Here is a 20,662-nt window from a genome sequence, read left to right as displayed (position 1 = left end):
AATAAAACCAAGTGCAGGTGCACAGTACCGGCCCATTTAAAGCACTGTCTTTCTATACCAGTGCTGATTTTGTGCTTGCTTGGAGTGTCCCTTATTATGGGTTTTCTTCCCTTTTCACTGTAAGTTTATTGTGCCAGGGCCTCGTTGTGAGGGCGCGTTTTACTTAGTTGTTTTTTTAAAATATACAATGCTCCGGTTCACGTAGGTTGAATGCTTAGCATGCCGAGTTTGAGTACCACTTTTCTCACACCCAAAAGGGTGTTCGGATGAGCCGAGCCAGGGTGTGGCGAGCACCGTGGAACGACTAGCAGTTCTGGGAAAAGGAGAGAAAATAGTTGATAATGTGGCATTATCCTGCCGCTCGGGCTCACACCACCGGGATGTTGTGAGACTGTCTGGGTGAGCTGATGTCACTTCAGAGGTGCGTCATTTGCTCGAATGAAGCATATTTCGAGAAAAGGGGAGGGGCGAGCCTAGTGGAAACATTGGTAATTAGCAGTGGAAAGCCTGGAGGGTTGTTGTTTTTTTTTCTTAATGTGACTTGCACCCTATCAAAAACCATCAGGAATAACAAACATTCATGTGCAAAGAAACGTCATGATAGCCTATTTAGTTGTTATAATCGTATTTTTTGCCAGCAGACCGATTTAGTTGCAGCATAAACGTTGGGGATGTCGAGAAGCTTGTCCAGGGCGGGAAACAGAGGGGGAGAAAGGGTGGAGATATTGGGGAAGCAGGGAAAGAGTGAGGTTAGGCACACCCAAGTGGGGATAGAGAGAGGACACGCAGATGAGACAGAGAGGAGAGACTGGCAGAGTCACTGGAAGTTTAGATTACTAGATCTGTTTATATTAAAAGGGAGAAAGCGGAGGGGGGCAAAGAGACGAGAATAAAGAGAGAAAGAGATTGGGTGGAGTATACTGCAATCAGCTGATAAACTTGTTTTTATTACTGTATATGTTAATGTTTGTGGGTGTGCGCTCGCGTGCTTGCGAACCTCATTGTACAACAATACATTATTGTGTATTTTTTTTTTCAATTTCTGTACCCACCCCCTCTTGCCTAATCTTTCAAACCAGTTTATTATCACCTGGCATACATGATGTGCAACAGTGTATTGTCACAGGCGAGTGCCACATTGATAAAAAAAAATAAAAAGTAGTGGTTAGGGGGACGACCCCACTTTTATCACGATGGGATAATTTAATAAAGGACGCGCACTTGAATGGCTCCATTTTATACATTGCTGAAATCCCAGCCCACGACCTCCGAGCTCAGCGGCCAAGTGAAGGAAGAAGGGCGAGTTGGGCGGCCTGTGTCACCCGAGCAGCCTGCAGCTGGACTCCCGGCTACCTACCCCTAGTCGGGCTCTGAGCCTGGGCCACAATGCGGGATGAAAGCGTGCTCTCCCTGTACCAAAACGGATAATGTGCCCCCACCCCTCCCCCTTCTTGACACAACACACTGAGACTAATCGCTCATAATTTAGGGGGAGGGGCGAGGGGTCATCTATTGTGCCGAAAGTGCAAATGGTCAGCACATGAGGCGTCACTCCCTGTGCTCCTGATGGAGAAAAGGTACCACAGGAAAAAACATAATATTTCAGTTTACATCCCTATTAAATCATTGCCTTGTTTGGAATGATTACCTGTGAATAACAGCAACAGCGCCAAGTACCTTGCAAGATCATTCCATCCTTTGCCCCTCGTCTCTAATGTGCAGCTCTGTAATTCAAGGCCTTCCTGTATTTAATAATGATATGTGAGGCACTTAGATTTTCCATCCATCTACAACACTGTGTGCCCAGGCCTGAGCTTTTCCTTTACAAGTACTTGTTATTATTATATGCATTGAATAGTTGAAGCAAACGAGAACTACAATTCCCAGAGTGCATTCATTTTCAATGGAAAGCCCAGAACCAAAAAACATGGTGCCAAGGCTACTTGCGCATTTACACATTCCTGCTTTAAAACAAATTAAGCGCGCCCTGACATTTCACAAGATGATAAGCACATTCACTGGAATTTTTCTGTGCTCAGCATATTTGGTCTTTATGAAATGTTATTGTTTGTTACTACTTTCAATAGAATGAAAGATTTTTGCCAGTTGGCAGCACGAGTAGCAACTGCTCCCCGAGTTCTCATTAGTTTATTTACCACCCTTGGCTATCTGCATCTGTGTATTTAATTGCTGACGATTGATTCTTGGTGATAAATCACTTTATTCCGAGGAGGGAGTCGTTCTTTCAAAATGAGGGCGTGTTACCATCAGCTGGTAGGCATTGATGTGAATCGGATAACTGTGCAACAAATGCCTGCCCGGATGTGCTCGCTGCACAAACAGCCCATTGTTTCCAGCAGTGCCAGTTGTCTATTAATGAAAAGAGGAATACAATTGTATTAATTTGCGGGAAAGGCATACTCAATTTCTGATGTATGACACTAGTACACTTTTTTCATCCGCTCTCTTAGCAATCCTTCACACCATCCCCGAGCCCCTCCTGTACATTCAGTGCTATGAATGTTAAACGTATTCTTAAGTTAAACAAAAATGTAACACTGCAACAGTTCGAAAGTACAGAGTGGCCGCGTAAGAGGTGCAAACTGATATTTAGATTTATTTTGGTCTATTTCAGGTTTTTGTACTATAAGAAATTTACACAACATAAACGTTCTTGTTTTGTGCAAAGGTCGGGAGAGCGTGACACTGGCGCCAGAACACAGGGATTTCAGGGGTGATTTTTGTATCTAATCAGGCTCTCCAGGGGAGGATTTATCCGCCCTTGCAAAGGTGTCTTGGTGCTAGAAAATAAGGGAACGGTGTCTGTTGTGGGCTTAGGCGCAGTCAAGCTGGCATTACGGCTCAGTGAGATAAGCACGCGCCAGTGAGCTGCTTGGTGGTTGAGGCTTTAACTCTGAATCTGCTAAGGCCAATATAGCTGCCAAGCCTTCCGAGGTCAATACATTGAGTGGCGTGTATTGCATAATAACAACACTTGCGATTTATAGCGCTTAGAAATAGCAGGTGTGGGGTGAAGCGCTACTTTAAAAACAAAGTATTTCTATTTTTTACAGGCTCCGAGTTATGGTGACCAGGCTCGGATGGAATTGTTAGCAGAGGTGGCAGACGGTTGTGCAGCCTCAGCAGTCCCTGCAGATAATGATTTACACTTATCACAAAGTGTGCATGAGAGCTGCCTTGACGCCTTCTCGAGGGTGCCAGAGGCCAATCGAATCCGCGCTTTTAACCCTTGCAACAAAAACAAGTCAGGTCCCGGGCCGCGCTGTGATGGGCTGTGATGGGCTGACGTCACGGGGGTGTCCCGGGCCGGCAGCCAATCATAGCGCGGCCCGGGAATGACGTCACGGGGGTGTCCCGGGCCGGCAGCTAATCGCAGCGCGGCCCGAGACAAAGGGGCGGGGCTTAAAAAAAGCACCAGAAACGCCCCCGAATCGCGTTTTCAAGAGAAAGCGCGATTGACAGCCTCTGTCTCCCAATGGCTAGCCTCCATTTATGGAGCTAGCCAATGAGAGGCAGAGGCTGTGCCGACATCCATACTGAAGACAAAAGTTTTCAAACTGGGAGGGGCACTTTCGTGCCCCTCGCCAGGTTCGAAACCTAAAAAGACCTCAGTTGTTGCAATCGGACCCCAGTAAACACTGACTGCCCTGAGACAATCCAAACAAGATTTCTCACATTACGTCATGGTTGTTCAGAAAAACATGGCTACCACTTACATCACAGCCCTTCCAGCAGTTCTCATTGATAACAGCTCTTCAAAGGCTTAAACACCTTGGCAAACTTATATAGGAAATCCACAGTAAAGGAGACAATGCGTTTAAACAAGCAGCATTGGGTCCCACTGAAACTTGTTTCGTGCATACTTGCAGTTTATATTTTAGTCATGATATTTTCTCTATACTTTGCCGAGTGGCCGTCCTAGTACTGTTGGTAGAAGGGGAAGAATGGAGAGCCAGAGAGAAAACTACAGCAGCCGAGGCCAAGCAGAACTTAATGGCAGGGACGGTTCTATGACAGGAGGACATAGGGAACCTCTTTGGAAACTACCAGCAGGGGGTGCCAGAATGCTAACAGAACCATCGAATATAGCAGCCAGTCACTGTGTGGCATAGCACAAATCCTTCACCAGCACTGCATAAATTAGAAAGCTTTGAAGCTCTCTTCAGGGACTATGCAAAGGGCAACGGTTTACTATGGCACACAGTGATCTACACCAGACACTGAGGAAGGGTGAACTTATTTTCAATATGTTGTCATTTTAACATACATTAATACTATTAGGGGACATGTTTTACCTCAGTTTAATACTTCAATACACCTAAAAGCAACTAAAGTTGATCAGGTTTTTTTCTTTGCAATGTTTCCGCCACTGTGCAGCACTATGCGTACCAATTTTTAATAACGTTTTAATAGATTGACATAGCAACAAATATTTGATTGAATTCTACAAATTATGAAGCAGATAATGGATTATGTGGCATGTGTGAAAACCCCATAATTTGTGTTCAATGAAGGGGCTGCAGAAACATATAAATAAAGTGGCTCTGTCGATAACTGTTTCACAAACTAGGACCAAAATAAAGATATACAATTCACCGAATTGAATTGGCAATAATATTTGTTTATACGTAGAGCCCATGGATAAAAGTTGTTTATTTTTTTCCCATTTGATACTGAAATATTACTAAGTTGAAAGACCAATGTGGCTCTAAAGATTTTCGATCTATTCTCGAAAAGCTGCTTCCACACACACACATTTTGCTCCTTTGATTCATAACATATGTAAAGGTCAAGTCTAAAGGAAACTTGTGGCATGAGTTCTTTCTCTGTAAATTCATCTTTCTCTGCTAGACGTCAGTGTCATCTTCATAGTTTTTGAGGTCCCGGGCAAGAAATATGTTGTGGCTCAATTTGAGCTTGTGGTTGCCATTGGGGGGCCACCGGCACTCATTTTTGGGGACCACCCCTCATTTATCCTCACTAGACATTGATCAAGAGCAAGAGAGGGAAAACACATAGAGGGGAAAGAAGTAAAACGAGAAAGATGGAAAAACTTTAACGAAAAGGCAAAGGCAGGAGTTAGATAAAGGAGTGGGAGTGTCTGACAGTGGCTTAATTAATCATTAGGTGGATTGTAGCCTAAACAGCCTTAGTATTCGTTGTTTCAACATTTAATAAGTCTCGCGGTGGGCTGGTGAATAGAGGCCTGGGTACCAACACTTATTCTTTCACAAATTAGGCACTGCCCCCAGTTTAAAACAACTTTGAACTTTACTACACATTTTCTTTTAATTCAAACTCAAGTGATGCCGAACAACACTGATGTCTGCTTTTAAACATTTGGTCACATCAAAATAGGTAGAATATGCCTTGTCCATGGTCCCAAAAATCCTGAGAATAATACTGCACAGAGAGAGGAAGAGTTCAAGGTAGAGGTAGAGGAGGAGGTGGACAGAGAGAGGGAAACTGGGTGAGATCAAGGGTTAGAGGGACATGAGATAGAAAGATCACTTTCCCTTGAAGGTGAGGCGCTGGGCAATTAACCACTTTGTCCATTCTTTGAAACGTCTCTGAGAAGTCTACAGATACTCACGGCATTGTCTGATGGGACAACAGGTGTTGTTCGGCGCGGGAACCATGATCATCTCATATCCTTCTTTCTCGCAAGCTGCCATTGTGGGGGTGTCACAGACTAGAGGACTGCACTGCACAGTAAAGTTTTTGGAACAAAAACACTCATTGCAACCACTTTGCCAGGTTTCTCCACTCTGAAAGAGCAAAATATATAATTATTTATGAGCCAGACTATCCATGCTGCACCAAATACTAGCAAAGGGAGAGGAGATCGCAGTAGAAATGAAGCTTTTAAATTACCCAAGAGACAGGAAGTATGTTTTATTTGTTACTGTAATAGATCCTCTACATTCAGCTTTTTCCTTGCTTCGATTCAAGGAAATCATCACCCATTGTAGTGTGCATATGGCTCAACATGGCAAGAGCAAGGCAGCTGCAAAGAGAGAGCTGTACTGTAAATCCGAGGCAGCACCAAAACACTATGCAGTAGGAGCTGTTAGAATGGCACAACACGGAGAAATACATTTATAAATCCTCGTTTTTGTTTTTTCTATGTGCTGCATTCTGCAGCACACAGAGAAAGAGCAAAGCACCATTAATGATTGTTTATGTGCAGGAAAGTCCCTTTTCCTGCACATAAACAAATATTAAATAATGGTGATGTGCTACTTCAGAACGCAGCATACATAGAAGTAACAAATTGCCATCACCTTCCTGCACATCAACAATCATTCCCTGCAATGCAGGCGGCCTTGCACTTTTGCGCAAGGGTGTCTGTGTTGGTGCTGTGCAGCTAGTTTTAGAGCCAGCACTAGGGAACACACAGAGGTTCTCCATATTTGTGTAAATACAGTGCATCCCTTCATTTTAGAAATGGTAGCATTGCACAATTTTCCACAGCACAGTGCTCCACGATTTCCTAGTAAATATACCCCATACTGTGTCTCAAAACTAGAGCCACAGAAAGTGCAACAGGATGAGCCATAGGATGGGGCAGAGACAGACGCTATAATAGCCCATCAGACTAGTTCTTGACATCATTCAAGCTGTCAAAAAATCCAGGATGACAGGTCATTGTTAAGGGTATTTGTAAAATGCACTATCACCTGTGAGGGTATTTTCACACTGCTAAGGTGTGAGACTTGCCATGCCAGGAGGAGGACTAATTGAAAAGCCAGGTCTTCATCCTGTTAAGGAACAGTATGGAGCAGGCTCTAAAGTGTCAGGTCATTCCACATTCTAGGGTAATGTAGAAGAAAGTCCAATTGCCAGAACTGGTTCTGTGAATGCGAGTGTTTCCAAGAAGCAGCCTTTATGAATTCTGAATGGTTTGTCTTCCACTTGGCGACTTAAGCCATGCAGGTGCTGCACTTTTTCCCGGGTGTTGAGAGTATTGTCTGTGAGGCAGAGTATGATCCAGGTGTCAAGCACATAGGAGAGGGTGATGCTTGCAAGTAGAATCGTATATACATTGAGAGGATCGGGCTAATGGATGATCCTTGCGTTACTTTGCAAACATTTTTTAGGGTGACCAAGGTGTAAAGGGCATGTGTCCTGCCAGTCAGGAAGGAGCAGATCCAATGGAGAGCACGTCCTTAAATTCCAGTCTTGTGTAGGGGTCAGATGAGGATGGGGTGGGATACAGTGTTGAATGCCCTAGGGACATCCAGAAAGATGAGGGGCTCCTTGTGTCCCCTGCCTAGATTCATGCGGAACTCATCTATGGCAACAATGAGGGCTGTTTCCGTGCTGTGGTTGGGCCAGAAGCTAGACAGTGTGATGTCAAGATCTTGGTGGTGGCTGAGATGAATGCGATGGCATTTGTTGTCTATAGGACTTTGACTGGGTACAGGAGCAGGTAGATTGTTTTGTAGTTGCTGAGCATCAATGCATTTCCGTTGGTTTCTGGTGCAGCATGAGGACTGTGGCATGTTTTCACGTATACAGGTGGGGCAAGTGGTGAAGGTCAAATTGTTAGATGAGAAGGGGAGCTGAGTAGCAAAGTTTGTGTGGCCTAGTGGAGGTTCAAAGCTGCTGTATATGGGGGTTATTTTGCTGAAAAGAACAATGGGAAGTTACTGCTGAGGTTCTTGGAGGGGCTGATGCTGTTGCAGAAGGCCACTGATAAGGTCAAATCTTTCATGGTGGTAAAGATCTTTTTGTTGCTCTTGGTGTTTGTGTAAATGTGGTATGCAAATGCATGCATTTGGTGATTCAGATCCATTGGTGGCACTGTCTCAGGGTGGATTTGGAAGGAGTTTCTCTCTGCAAGGTCTTGACGGAATCACCATCTGCGCTCAAGTTCTTTGAGGTGGTGTTTTGTCATGCTGAAATGATGAGGATGTGGTCAGTCTAAGTCATCGTGGGTGGGCTTATTGACCAAGATGTTGTGCAAAGAGGTGAACATCGGAGCCAAGAGGTGTTCAGAGTTGAATATGGGTCTTTTCAAGTGCTGGGTGAGGCCTAGGTTCTGGAGGTCTTCGAGTATTGCTCTTAAGTATGGGCTGGCACTCACTTCTATGTGGAAGTTCAGGTCTCCAAGGAGGGAAACATGCTTAACAACGCGGGCATTACCCCACGCTGCTATTACGATGCTGCCTTTACAACGCAAGTCGTCACGACGACTTGCGCTGGAGGGCGCTATTGGATAGGGAATAGTTCATTTTCTATTCCAACACTTTCCCTACTGTAACGTGGGCTGGAGTTGGAATAGAAAATTAAACTATTCCACTATCCAGCCCTTACAGCGCAAGTCGTTGTAACGACTTGCGTTATAAAAACAGCGTTGTAACGGCACGCGGTGTAAAAGCCTGCGTTGTAATGCCGTACATCCCTCCAAGGAGGATGAAGGCACTGGATTCTAGGATGAAGCGTGCCACGAAATCCACAATTGGGTTGGCAAAATCAGTGTATGGTCCTGATGGTCTCTTGATGATGTGCCGCCCAGGGTGACGTTGTCTGTTATGTGACGTTTGAGCGGCAGGTGTTCCATGTTGCTGGGGTATATGTCTTTGAAAGTGGTGCAGCTAATGGCATGCTTGAAATTGATATTGATTCAGCCTCCTGGATGTGTGGTCTTTCCTGTCTGCTGATCTTATAGGAAGGAGGATTGGCTGTGGCGATGTCAGAGGCCAATGTGGGGTTCAACCAGGTCTCCACAAGGAATAGTAGGTCCAGTATGTGGTCATACAGCAAGTCCCAGATTTCTGTGGTGTGTTTGCTGAGTGAGTGTTGCGAAGTAAGTGGCTGGTGAGTGTGCATTTAGGAGTGTAGAGTATTGCGTGCTGTTGGAGAAAGACCCTCTGACCACAGAAAAGGGTCTCTTTGAACAGGAGATGTGAGCAGTGAGCACAGGAGAGTGCACAGGAACTTTAATGATGAGCAGGACAATATCCCCTTGGTGTTGTGTGGTGCTTTGCAGCAGCCATGTCCTGAGAGGCTGCTGGGGAGGAGAGTGCGAAGGCCTAGACAGGGCACCTGTTAGTAGGAAGAGGATGAACAGTTCTTGGCGTTGGGCAGAGATGGCTGCACACAGGCTTGCCTTTGGCATGCCTGTGGTTGCCGAGGATCACAGGGGCGTTGAGAAGGGCACGAAGGGGTAGAGGTGGCAGGAAGTGGGAGAGTAGGAGATTATGGGCACAGGTAAGCAGTGTGAGGAGAAGCTGCAGGAAAAAGGGCAGGAAAAAGCCAAGAGGGCTGAGAGCAAAGAAGGAGCAACAAGAGAAAAAGTGACAAAAGGAGGTAAGTTAGAAAAAAGTAAAGAGGCAAAAAGTAAAAAAGTGAGAGAAGAGGAAAATAGGTAAGAAGAGTAGAAAGCATAAAAGATAAATGTTTTTATATTGCCACTTTTATCTCCAAATCAATCCGGATGAAAAATAGCATGCTGTTTTAAATATTTATTTCTTTTAACCTGCCTTGTTTTTATTATCTACCTTTTTAAATTGTATTGTGTTGTCCCATGCATTTTGCTTATGTGCTTTTATGGTCATTGTATTCTATGAAACGAATAAAGATTCATGAATTGCATAAAAGAACCGAGTGGCATAGATAAAAACAAAATTGTGCGAGAGTGGGAGATGAGCTAGAGATTGAATGAGAGAATGGTGCAAAGATGAGCAGGAAGGCAGAGGCAGAAATAAATCAGTGTCAACAGATCGAAAACTCAAAATTAAATTGAGATAAGTAGAGTTTGAACAGTAGCAAAGCAGCTAAAAGAACTTCAGAACAACAGTGGCAAAAGCATAAACAAACCTTAAGATAGAGAGAGCTTGGGAACAGGTAAAGACTATGGAAGTAAGCCGCAGGAGGAAAGGGTGGAAAAGGCCAAGAGAAAGGGAGCACAAAGAAAGACCAGCACAAGTAAATTGTGTCGAAAGCAGAGAAATCAGAAAAAAGCAAAGAGGCAAAAGGTAAAGACATTTGAGATGAACAAAAGTTGTAAAGCGAGAAGCAAGCAGAAAAGAGCCAAGTGGCATACAGAAAGCCAAAACTCAGCAAGAGTAAGTGTGGGTGAAGAGCAAGGGACCGAAATAGAGAATACAGTACAGACGAGCAAAAGTAGAACAGGGAACCAGAAGCAGAAGCAAGTCAGCATCAATAGTGGCAAAAGGCTAAATAAATTGGAGTTGAGTAGAGATCGAACAGTAATGTAGTGGTAAAAACAAATTCAAAATAGTGAGGCAAAAGGCAAAGAAAATCTTAAGGGAGAGAGAGAACTAGATAGAGAGTGACAGACCAGAAGGAGAGAGATAAGTACCTCTGAACACACTGAAGCGGGATCTGGAAGAGCCCTTTTCTGGATGGGTGTACAGATGCAGGTAAGTTAGGGGGCCTTGGAGAGACCTGCTTAATGGGTGGTCTTTATTGCAGCTAACATTAAGTAGATCCTGGAGGGGAGGAGCACAGCTGGAGGTGGGTGGCGATGGAAGGTGTGTGGGAGGTGGGATGTAGGAGAGCAGAAGAGTACGGTAAGGAGCATGTGGGTAGGCCATTGGAGAAAAGGCTGTGAAAAGGTAGGGGGGTAAAGAAGGGGCAAAATGAGCAAAAAGTGGCAAAGGAGGGGGAGGACATCAGAAATGGAATACGGCAAAAAGTAAAGACATCAGGGACGAGCAAAAAAGTTAAGGCGAGAAGCACGCAGAAAAGGGCTGAGTGGCATACAGAAAGCTGAAAAAGAGGGACTACAGATGTGACAAGCAAAAGTAGAACAGGGAAGCAGCGAAAGAAAAAGTCAGCAACCATATTGGCAAAAGGTTAAATAAAGCAGAAGGGAGCAGAAATCAAGCAGTAGAACCGTGGCAAGAACAAAATCAGAACAACAGTGGCAAAAGCGAAAACAAACCTTAAGATAGAGAGGAAGAGAGAGAGAGAGAGAGAGAGAGAAAGACGGCGAAAGAGAGAGAGAGAGAGAGAGCGAGAGAGAGAGAGAGAGAGAGAGAGAGAGAGAGAAAGAGAGAGAGAAACCAGAAGAAGCTTGGAACTGGAGTTGGCTCTGGAAAGGTCTTGGGTAAGTCCTATTGGGTGCTAGGAGGAACCTGCTTATTGAGCATTAGGGTTGAAACAAAAGAGATCCAAGATATAATTACCCCGGAGGAACTTATAGGACTACCAAGAAACCACTGTCCGAAGGAGATACCAATGCTGCAACTCCCATCCCCACGCCCAATGTACTGCACAGATTTTACAACACGGAGGGTCAGAATGACCCCAATATAGCCTCAGCTAGGTGGTGAGAACACAGCTGTCCAGCAGAAGTCTACCCAGGGTGAGAAGTAGCAGCACTGAAAGCGGGCAAGCTGTTTTGCAGTGGAAGAGCCAGGAGGAGGGTAAATCATGTCCTGTGAGGTCAAAGCACTAATATCTTCCACTTTGCCCCAGTTATGTGGTGAATTTATGGAATTTTATGTGACTGAAAAAAAAGTTAAAGTACGTTTAGGCACATAAATCAACCTCCGTCTATATCTGTATGCATTTTTTATTGAGTGGGAACCTCAGTGTGTGCCTCAGCATATATTGCAGAGATTTTTGGAGAAGGACAAAACGGTACAACCTATATTTTGCTATATTTTGCCAAATATATTCAACAAGGAATTAAAAAAAATACTATTCTTCACTTCTATAGGATGAACATTGGCACCTTTTTGAAGCAAAGTGAAATAGATGTTTTTTATTGCAAGTGCAGCACAGATGGCTCACAACCCGTTTCCTTGTCTAACAAAGGATATTTAATTATCAGTTTTTATTTTTGTCAAAAAAGAATCTATGTATTCATTGTAAAATCTTTATCATACATTTTTTTTGTTTCAGTCTGTTTTATCCACCTTTTATCGTGTGATTTTTTTTTTAAAAGACAGGCTGTGATACTGTGTAAAAAGAATTAGATCAACTTCTTCTTGGTTCATTCGACAAGGAAGAAAAAAGACTACGAAGGAGGGGTTGCTCCAATATTTTCCCGATGGGAAGTTCATACCAACAGGTCCGTCTTCTTATGAGTGACATACATTGATTTATATTTGCATAAAGATGGCTAAGTCATGTTTGCTGTCATTAAAACTTTCATGGAAAATGACATTGCGACTATGACATGTACAGAAATATCTTTTTAATTAATTTTTGTGCTTTTATGGATTGAAATATATCCGAAATAAAGTCTTATTGAACTTGAACTTGATGTACAGAAATATCTTTTTATGTGGCAAAATAGTAGAAACACATCTTCCAGTCAGCAGGGCCTATTTGAAAGTTTGTTTTACAATGTAAACTTTCTTTTAGAAAAAATAACACTGTAATGTTTATAAAGAAAATAATATCCTACTGTGCATAGGTTCATCTCTCCATATTTGAATTATCTGAAATTAAATTTCTGGTGGTATTCTTCTTCAGTTACTCACCTGTTTAGGCATTCCATCAGGTCCTGTGCAGTCTGAAAAGAGAGAACGTGTGTTTAATATAGCTTGGACGAGAACTAAGGAAGGGCAGACAGACAAAGTGCAAATAACACCGTAGGTTAAGGAAGCATCAGTCAGCTTCACTTAATATGAAATGAAAACTAAAATAACTCGTACAGGTCTGCCGCACACTTCCCTCTGACATTTCACCTCAAAAAAGGTGACAGAGAAGGGACAAAGAGGTCGGGAGTTTAATTAGAAAACTGAGCATATGCAGCTGCAAAATGATTCTTATTCTAAATGAAATTAAACTGGTAAATAAATTGCTTCATGGATAGAATAAATGTTCTCTAGTGATAATTCTCCTGTGGCAAATAAAAAGAAATTGTTAAAGTACTTCAACCTCTCTAGTTTCCTCTCTTGTGTTCTTTTCACTCTGTGTACAATTGAGCTGACAGGGCAAGTTACAGAAAGTGCAAAGGAGGATGGTCTGTCTGAATATCGCATATCAGAGTTAAGATATATTAGAAATATCATCAGAAAAAAATTATAGTTTCTAACATCCGACTCATGCTTTAAGGGAAATCTCCTGTGAAGAATCACTTCCGCACCGTTACGATTCTGGTGATATTAAGGCAGAGCTGTGAAGCAATGGTCACAATTTGCAGCTCGTATTTTTATGACAAGTCTGGTATTTAGCAAGCAGACCTATATTGTAAAAGGTCAGTTCCCAATATACTGAATCATAGTGGGTTGCAATTCTACCTACCTCATGACTAATAATGAGGTAAGTCGCAAATTGCGACACAGTGCGATTCACAGCTATCACGGGGATGGAGGCCTGCTGGAATTAGTAGACCATCATGATAGCTTTTAAATGGCACATTCATTTTCTTTAAATTGCTGCCCGTTTTCCTTAAGCAAAAACCAAGAGTTTTTACAAAAGGGTTTAAGATTAACTCCTCCATATATAGTTTAGCTGAGGATTTGGTGTTTTGGTCTTTCTTCAGGGCTCTTTAATATTGTTATATCTACCAGATCTATAGCAGAAGAACAGCATTTGGAATGTTTGCGATGTTTAGGGGTCACATTCACAAAGGCATTTAGGAGCATTGGAAGCCACACTACAGGAGTACTCTTTTATGCATTCATGTATTCCTTTGTGAATCAGCCCCAAAACATCCAATTCACTATTAGTAAAAGTGCAGGGTGGGCACAGTTTTTTCTTGTGTGCTAACTGTATATGAATGTTCCCTACATAGTCACATGTATTCCCAATTTATTTTCTTGAAGTCTAAGCTTGACACATAATTATCGCTTGAGGGAGACTGGTTCAAGCATAAAATGAAAAAATGGGTGCGTACCTGGCCCCTAAGCTCAGCTTTAGCAACATATATCACGTAACTTTAGAACCTGCATGGAAAATGCATTTAGCGTGGAACCTGTATGACTTTTGTAACAGAGGGCATACTTTTCATGTACTCGACCACCAAAGCCTAATTCATGTAATACAAGTCATTTTGGAAAAAAATATATAGAAAAACACTTGTTTTTCCACCTCTATATGTAGGCTTCAAATGTACACTAAACCCCAGTCCAAATAAAGTGTGACTTTTTCACAGACTTCTGGAATTCATACAAACCCTTTTTAGAAAGCTCAAGCTCACAATTGTTGGAAACAGGGAACTTGTGATTTGTGTGGAGATAAAAAGGGCTATGTTTGCCATTTTGTGTATATTTTAGGCATGGAGGTAGAATCAAACAATATGTTCTTCATAACCATTCAGATTCATGTTTTTGTTAAACAAAAAATGATTCGATAATCTTTGTTCAAAGGGCTTCTACCCTTCTGCTCTTGAGCCCCCTAACCTACAGGTAAATATTTTAATAGACAATATTGTTTGCCAAAAGTGGGCAGCCTACAGAGGCACAACATGCTAGAAGGTAGCTTATTTATTCATTACTACACATATGTGTAAGTACCACTAACCATCGTTCTATGTGAGCGCGTGATTGTTCACAGTTTGGATATTGCCTTTGCTGTTCACCTTTGATATCTGAATCCATATTGCACTGTCGAATTTAAAAAAGACCCATACGACTGGATTAAGGTCTATAGATGGCCGCGTATGGGTCCCAAAATGGAATCCTATTCCCTGCTCTAGTGGATTCTCCACCTTTAACCCTCATTTACACATTTATATAGACATCATTGGCCCACCACAAAGTGAGAAAAAAGCAAGCTCGGAGCATTCTTTGAGAGTGACCTCTCTTTGATAAATGTGTGGAGTTCTCCCTTTCCCAATCTTTCTCTACAAAAATGAATGGTTCTCCTAGTGTCATCACTCATCTTACTTCAAACGCACACATATATGGATACTCTAAAAGCATCTTACTAATCCACAAGGCACCCAAAACCTGGGCATCAAGCCCATGCTCTGCCTCAGACGTTGCGATTCTTAAAACACCCCCCTAACTTTAAAGAAAGATCATAGTTCAAATCGGAGTTCCTCTTGGCATAAGGCATTGCATAGCTGCAGACCAAGATATTACTCTATGAGATCTTATATCTTATCGTATGGTACCCAGATTTCAGGTAGCGTTAACATTTCTGTCCCTTTGTCAGAAAAACTAGAAAAACAGGAGTTCTAAATCAAACTTAAACCAAAATAAATGTTCAGCAACTTACATTTGCACTCAAAATGGTAGCAGCACAGGTCTTCGTCATAGATTTTTGCTGGCTCGTTTCCACTTATGCACCTTGGAACGACCACGGGCGGGCATGTGATTGTAGTAATGGTTCTGTTGCCAGTCATCTCGCAGACTGAGTTGGAACAATTGATGATATGTATGATGGGGGGAGTCTACAAACAGAAAAGTTACATTGCATTTACACACACACAGAAGCATCATATGTGACATTGGCCCAATATGTGTCCAAAATTATCGTACATGTTAGGTGATAAGTTGCCATTGTAGATAGCATAAATTAAAAGTAATTTTAAGGTTTAAAGTATGTTTTATTTTTTCTCACAAATGTAATAAACGGTGCATGTCACCTTCCATCTCTCTTCTAGATTCAGGGGGGGGCGACTGACATATTGTTAGCAAATAGACAATTATTCAGTGTTTAAAGGGTGTTAATATGCAGTATTTCGTTATAAGCAATAATAGGTTCAACACTTCACTTGGGTGTGATGCTGCAGACATCAAGTTTGTTTCTTCAAAATGTGCTTTGGAGAATGTATAACTTTTTACATACAGAGTAGGAACTACAACGTTTTACTGCATTCTGTCCCTTTTTAGGTTTCACCTGCACATTGCTTGTGCTGTGATTGTGAAATCTATTGTATTCAATACAACTCTTAAAAGGGGCTTACATCTGCCCTTATTTTTCACTGATTCGTTTGCTTGCTATTTACCTTTCCACCGTTTTAATTGGTTAAAGAATGCTATTTCCTGTTGCCTTTTGTGAGCATTTCTTATCAGTGGAGCTTGCCTCAAATAGTCAATCCTGTTACGTTTTTATCCACTTTTGTCGTCCATTTTTTTACTATTTGTAAGCAAGCGTGTTTGTCTGCTGGCTAGTTTTTTTTGTCCTCCTCCCTTCACCTTGTCTCCATGTGTCTGCATATGATGTTGATGTTGTTGGAATCTTAAATTTACTAAACGGTTAAGATATGGTTGGTAATGTTGGAGACTGCCTTTGATTTTATTTATGTCCTCTGAACTTCACTTAATCATCCCATGGCAGCCTCCCACACAACAATCTTTTTAAGAAGCCCTCTTCCCACCGTCGTTTTTAGGTCTTGCGTGTAGCGTTGCAGCGCAACGCCCTGCTCGTTCTGCGAGGACTCTTGTAATGAAGGACATTTCAGAAGGGGGCTTTAAGCCCCACACCTCATTTCCTTTGGCTGGCGTCAACGTTTGTGCTAAACGGTGGCCTGCCATAGGAAATGAGGGTTTTCTGTAGACGTCCTTTGGCCTCTGAGCCGGATTTGGTGGGCTGCTTTTGCTAAACAAGCGCTCCAGCTGCCCTGTTGTGACGGTCCGTTGTCATCATACATGCGCCTCACAAGTGCATACTGATCATTCCCAGGTCTGTGCCCTGCAGCGTTCTGCTTGAGCTGCACAGGGGGGTTTCTGAACCTGCTTTGGCCTGTCATGCCCCGTCTTGCACACAGAGCATTGATCTGGCATGTGCCCTATAATGTCCTGCTCGAGCTGCACATGGGGATGTATGTCTGGACTCTGGGTGCCTTGTGCAGTGCCTTGTGCATTGCATTCTGCAGTACTTATGTCTCGGCCTGGGTGCCTTGTGCTTTGCAGCATTGTCTGCCATGTCATGGTCTCGCCTAGCAGGCTTTTCAGATTTTGGTCAGTCATTCTCTGCATTGTTGGGCATATTCCTGTGTTCCTCGAGTATGTTTATAAAATAGTAGATGCATAGTTTCTATTGAGTCATGTGCCCCTTAACAACATATTGTTTCCTGTGACCTTTGTCACATGCCAGGCAGATAAGGTCACAGTGGGAGGGGTGATGAACCAGGAAACGCCACTACCAGGAATACTCACTGCACTGCGCTTGTATGCAGTTAGCAGCTCTGAGGAAAAGTCGGTCCCGTCCTTGACTGTACAGAGAAGAAACAGAATGGAGATCACAAACGGGGGAGCTGTGAAGTTTCAGGTAAGAATTGGGGAGAGTTCCCCCCCCCCACCGCCCCTCACCTTCTGCGGAGAGGATGTCCTGTACTCAGCATTCTGCCTCAGTGCACCCAGAATCTTGTATCTGAGGGGAAACCTGCTTGGAAAGGGGTTGATTTCTGAAAAGGCTTGTTATCTTACAGGCAGGTAGGGCTGGTGCACAGTGATTCGTGTCAGTATAAATCTGGGACTCCACATACTTTTCACCAGATTCGACCAGCCTTGGAGGCACCGACATGCTGGGTAATTTGTTACTTTCTCCATTGCTGCATAAGTTCTCACTGTGTGAGCTAATCTCTACTTCTGTCAGGATGTCTTCAGGTTTGTGTCTCTGTTCTGTTATAGTCTGCCCTCTACTGCCCCACTGATTGTATTCCCGTGTCCGACCCCTGGTGTCTATCTATTCTGAGTGTTTCCTCCTGGCCAGTCTATATCCCAAGGTGTCCCCCGTCTCTTCTTCGTCACTTTTCCCATATGTGTCCCATGTCGTGCTGTTTTGTCTTCTGCCCCACTGTGTAATCACCCTCTCTCTGACCCTTTGTGTCCCTCTGGCTCTATTGTAGGGCTCCTGGTGTCGCTGCTCTTTTCTTTTTTTTTAAACATATTTTTATTGGCATTTATAGTTTACTATGACAATTAGCGATACAAGTACATTCATTTGAGTTATATATTTCATCCTCTACAGCTTAGTATACCGTTATCTATATATGAAGCTGATCGGTACTGTAGACATTTTGCCAACGGTGGTATTTAGGGCTGTGTAAAGGCTGTACAGAACAGGGGTATAATAACCAGGAAAAGGTTCATGAAATTACTGGGTACAGGTATCAGGTGTGGCGTCTGGGTGTTGTGAGTCTCACAAATCAATGCAACTGTGTACTGTAGAAGTGTGAGGATAATTACATTCAAACTGATTTCAGTGTTTGACCGCCCAGTGTGATGTGGTGCGTGGTGCAACTGACAACATTATGAATGTGCCGTCGGGGAGGGCCCATTGTGTGTGGTTGTGATTGCGTTGGTGGTTGGGGGTCTGTTGGTATGAGTGCGCCGCCGCCCGGATCCTCACTGGGTGATCATTTCTTGAAACGGTGTAACAATAGGGCCCACTCCATGGAGACGGTGTCGCTGTTCTTTTTCGTGTTCTTTAGTTTTACTGTCTCTATTAGTCACTTAGCCCAAGTGCGTCACTCTCTGTCCCAGGTGACTTAAATCTCCTTTCCCATGTTACATACATCTGTTCTGTGCCACTGTCTGTCCCCATTTTGACTCTGGCCTCCTCTCTTCTCGGTCTGTTCTGACACTGTTACCCGGTCTCGTTTATCCTCTCATCCAAGTGACCCGTTTCTTAGGGATACTTCTAACCACAGATTACTAACTTTGGGGAATATTTCCTATAGGTGCAACTGTATCAGGAAACTTTAAAGCAGTACTCCTGCTCACCGGTAGGTGGTGTCACACAGCTCCAGCCTGTCATTTCGGTAATCGACTCCTGCCCCATTAAAAGTACAGCTGCCCCTCAGACACACTCTGCTGTAAGCAGTGCAGGGGCCGCCTATTCGGTGCATGGCACGCCTCTCTAGAACTCCACGTTCTGTCCTGACGTCATTTATTTCAGGCTACAGAGTTTAAGCGTTGTTCTATTTAAAGAAATGCAGACTTTGCCCCATTAAATGCACTGCAGACGTGCCCGGCAGATATGTAGCACGCACTGTCACCCGGGAGGGTATCTTGTAGCGGTTGTGCGAGTCTAGCCAAGCCCTTGGCACAGTAAGACTACTCGTCTCGAAAAGCTTGGTTTTCAGAGTAGGTTGTTATGTGTAGTGACAAATCATTCCACACTTTAGGAAAAGGCGCGCCTGCCAGATCTGGTTTTCTCTATGTGAGGCATGTGTGCAAGTAGGAGTCCGGACGAACGCAGGTGACTGGAAGGCTGGTGAATGCAGCTTTGATTGTTGAGGTCTGCTATGGGCCACTGAAATTATGCGATCAGCGGATGTGGCGATTTTCCACATACTTATAGCCTTGCCGCTTTTACCACATAATCCATTGTCTGCACATAATCTGCAGATTTGAATCAAAAAATGTTTTGTTTCTAGCTCAAAGGGTTCAAAAGTTACTCAAAATCCAGTGACACGTGTTGCTATGCAGTGAAAGACCCCTAGCAAAGCTGGACCTTTTTGATTAGTTTAGCTATATTTAGGTATTAAAATAGTACTAATGAGGTCATATCAATTTCCAGACAGTGATACTGACAATGCCTTTTTTTTATGTTTTGGTTTTAAAAATATGAATAAAAGGCATTGTAATTAACAATGCGAAAATAGCTCAATGTAGCGTAAATGCGAGACCTCTTGCATTGCAAATGCTTGTTTCTTTAACCTCCCTCGCTGGCTCTCTTGACCCACCCCACAACCCTCCTCCCACTGCCAGGGCTTTAAGTGGGCCGGGTCTCAAGGGGTCTGAGCACCGGCAGTTTTTTTCAGGGGGCCTCAAAACGGGTCTCTATCGGGCTCTGTTTTGAGCCCTGACACAGGCAGCCCGTTTTTTTCCCCAGACTGCAACGACCGCTGTTTGCTGTCACTGCAGCCCGGAAAAAAGTGCCAGGGCTCAAAACAAAGCCTGATAGAGAGGAGACCCGTTTCGAGACAGCACCAGGCACATGGATGTGCTCTGCTCACACTGCTCTCTCTCACTAGCGGAGAAGTTACAGCATGACGTCATGCCAGAGGAGCGTTGTGGGGGAAGGGAAATCCTTTAAGAGTCATTTTCTTTCTGGATTTCCCTTCTCTTTCTGAAACTCAGGAGCAGCAACATTGTGGTAGGGTCACCAAGGATTTAATTGGAAGCTTTGTCAATATTATATACAAGTTATAGTTGCAGCTTATTTATCTTCTGCAAGTAATAACCATTGACAAAGCCAATATTCCTTACTTATTGTAGGTATGATGTTACTTGTATCACATATCTGGAAGCAATGACAGAAACAGCAAAATACAAGTCAGTCTGCACACTATGCTAAGCACAGATATTTTGCGTAATTGATTTAAAGCCACGCCCCTAATTACACTGGCCACGCCCCTTTGAGAGACCCCTCAGTTTTTTCATCCCACTTAAAGCCCTGCCCACTGCACATTCTTTGTTGGCCACCCTCTTGTTTTCTGACATCCCCCCCGGCACTGTTTTAGGGTGCTAGACATAAAAATAAAACTCTATGGCGCGGTTAGCACCAGACGCGCCTTAGCACTTTGTTTTTATTTAGTTTAGGCTAGTTTAAAACATAACACAGCCAAATAGAGCGCAGGTTTGATGTTGTTAATGTTTTTCAGAACATGCTTAAGAATGTGTCTTTGTCCGCAGCCGAGACTGCAGCGACAGTGGATCTCTGTTGTCTGCTCTCTGCATCACCAGAGCACGCTGATGAAGATGGGAAAGCATGTGGGGGAGGGGTGTGTCTGAGGGGTGGGGTGATGGGAGTG

The 20,662-nt window shown here is 43.4% G+C and overlaps 1 protein-coding gene across 1 annotated transcript in view; it reads right to left on the bottom strand.

The window, feature by feature from the left end:
- LOC147733195 (mucin-5AC-like) overlaps positions 1–20,662 on the bottom strand; it is a 231,555-nt gene that overhangs the window by 48,282 nt on the left and 162,611 nt on the right. The window contains exons 30-32 of the mRNA XM_086956006.1: positions 15,172–15,346; positions 12,486–12,517; positions 5,615–5,789 (exon numbers count right to left, since the gene is read on the bottom strand). Of these exons, the coding sequence (XP_086812132.1) occupies positions 5,615–5,789; positions 12,486–12,517; positions 15,172–15,346 (382 nt within the window). The remainder of the gene's footprint in view (positions 1–5,614; positions 5,790–12,485; positions 12,518–15,171; positions 15,347–20,662) is intronic.

This window comes from Lissotriton vulgaris, chromosome 2_1 (genome assembly GCF_964263255.1).
Source record: "Lissotriton vulgaris chromosome 2_1, aLisVul1.2, whole genome shotgun sequence".
Lineage (NCBI taxonomy): Eukaryota > Metazoa > Chordata > Amphibia > Caudata > Salamandridae > Lissotriton > Lissotriton vulgaris.
This window is presented reverse-complemented; position numbering and strand designations above follow the sequence as displayed.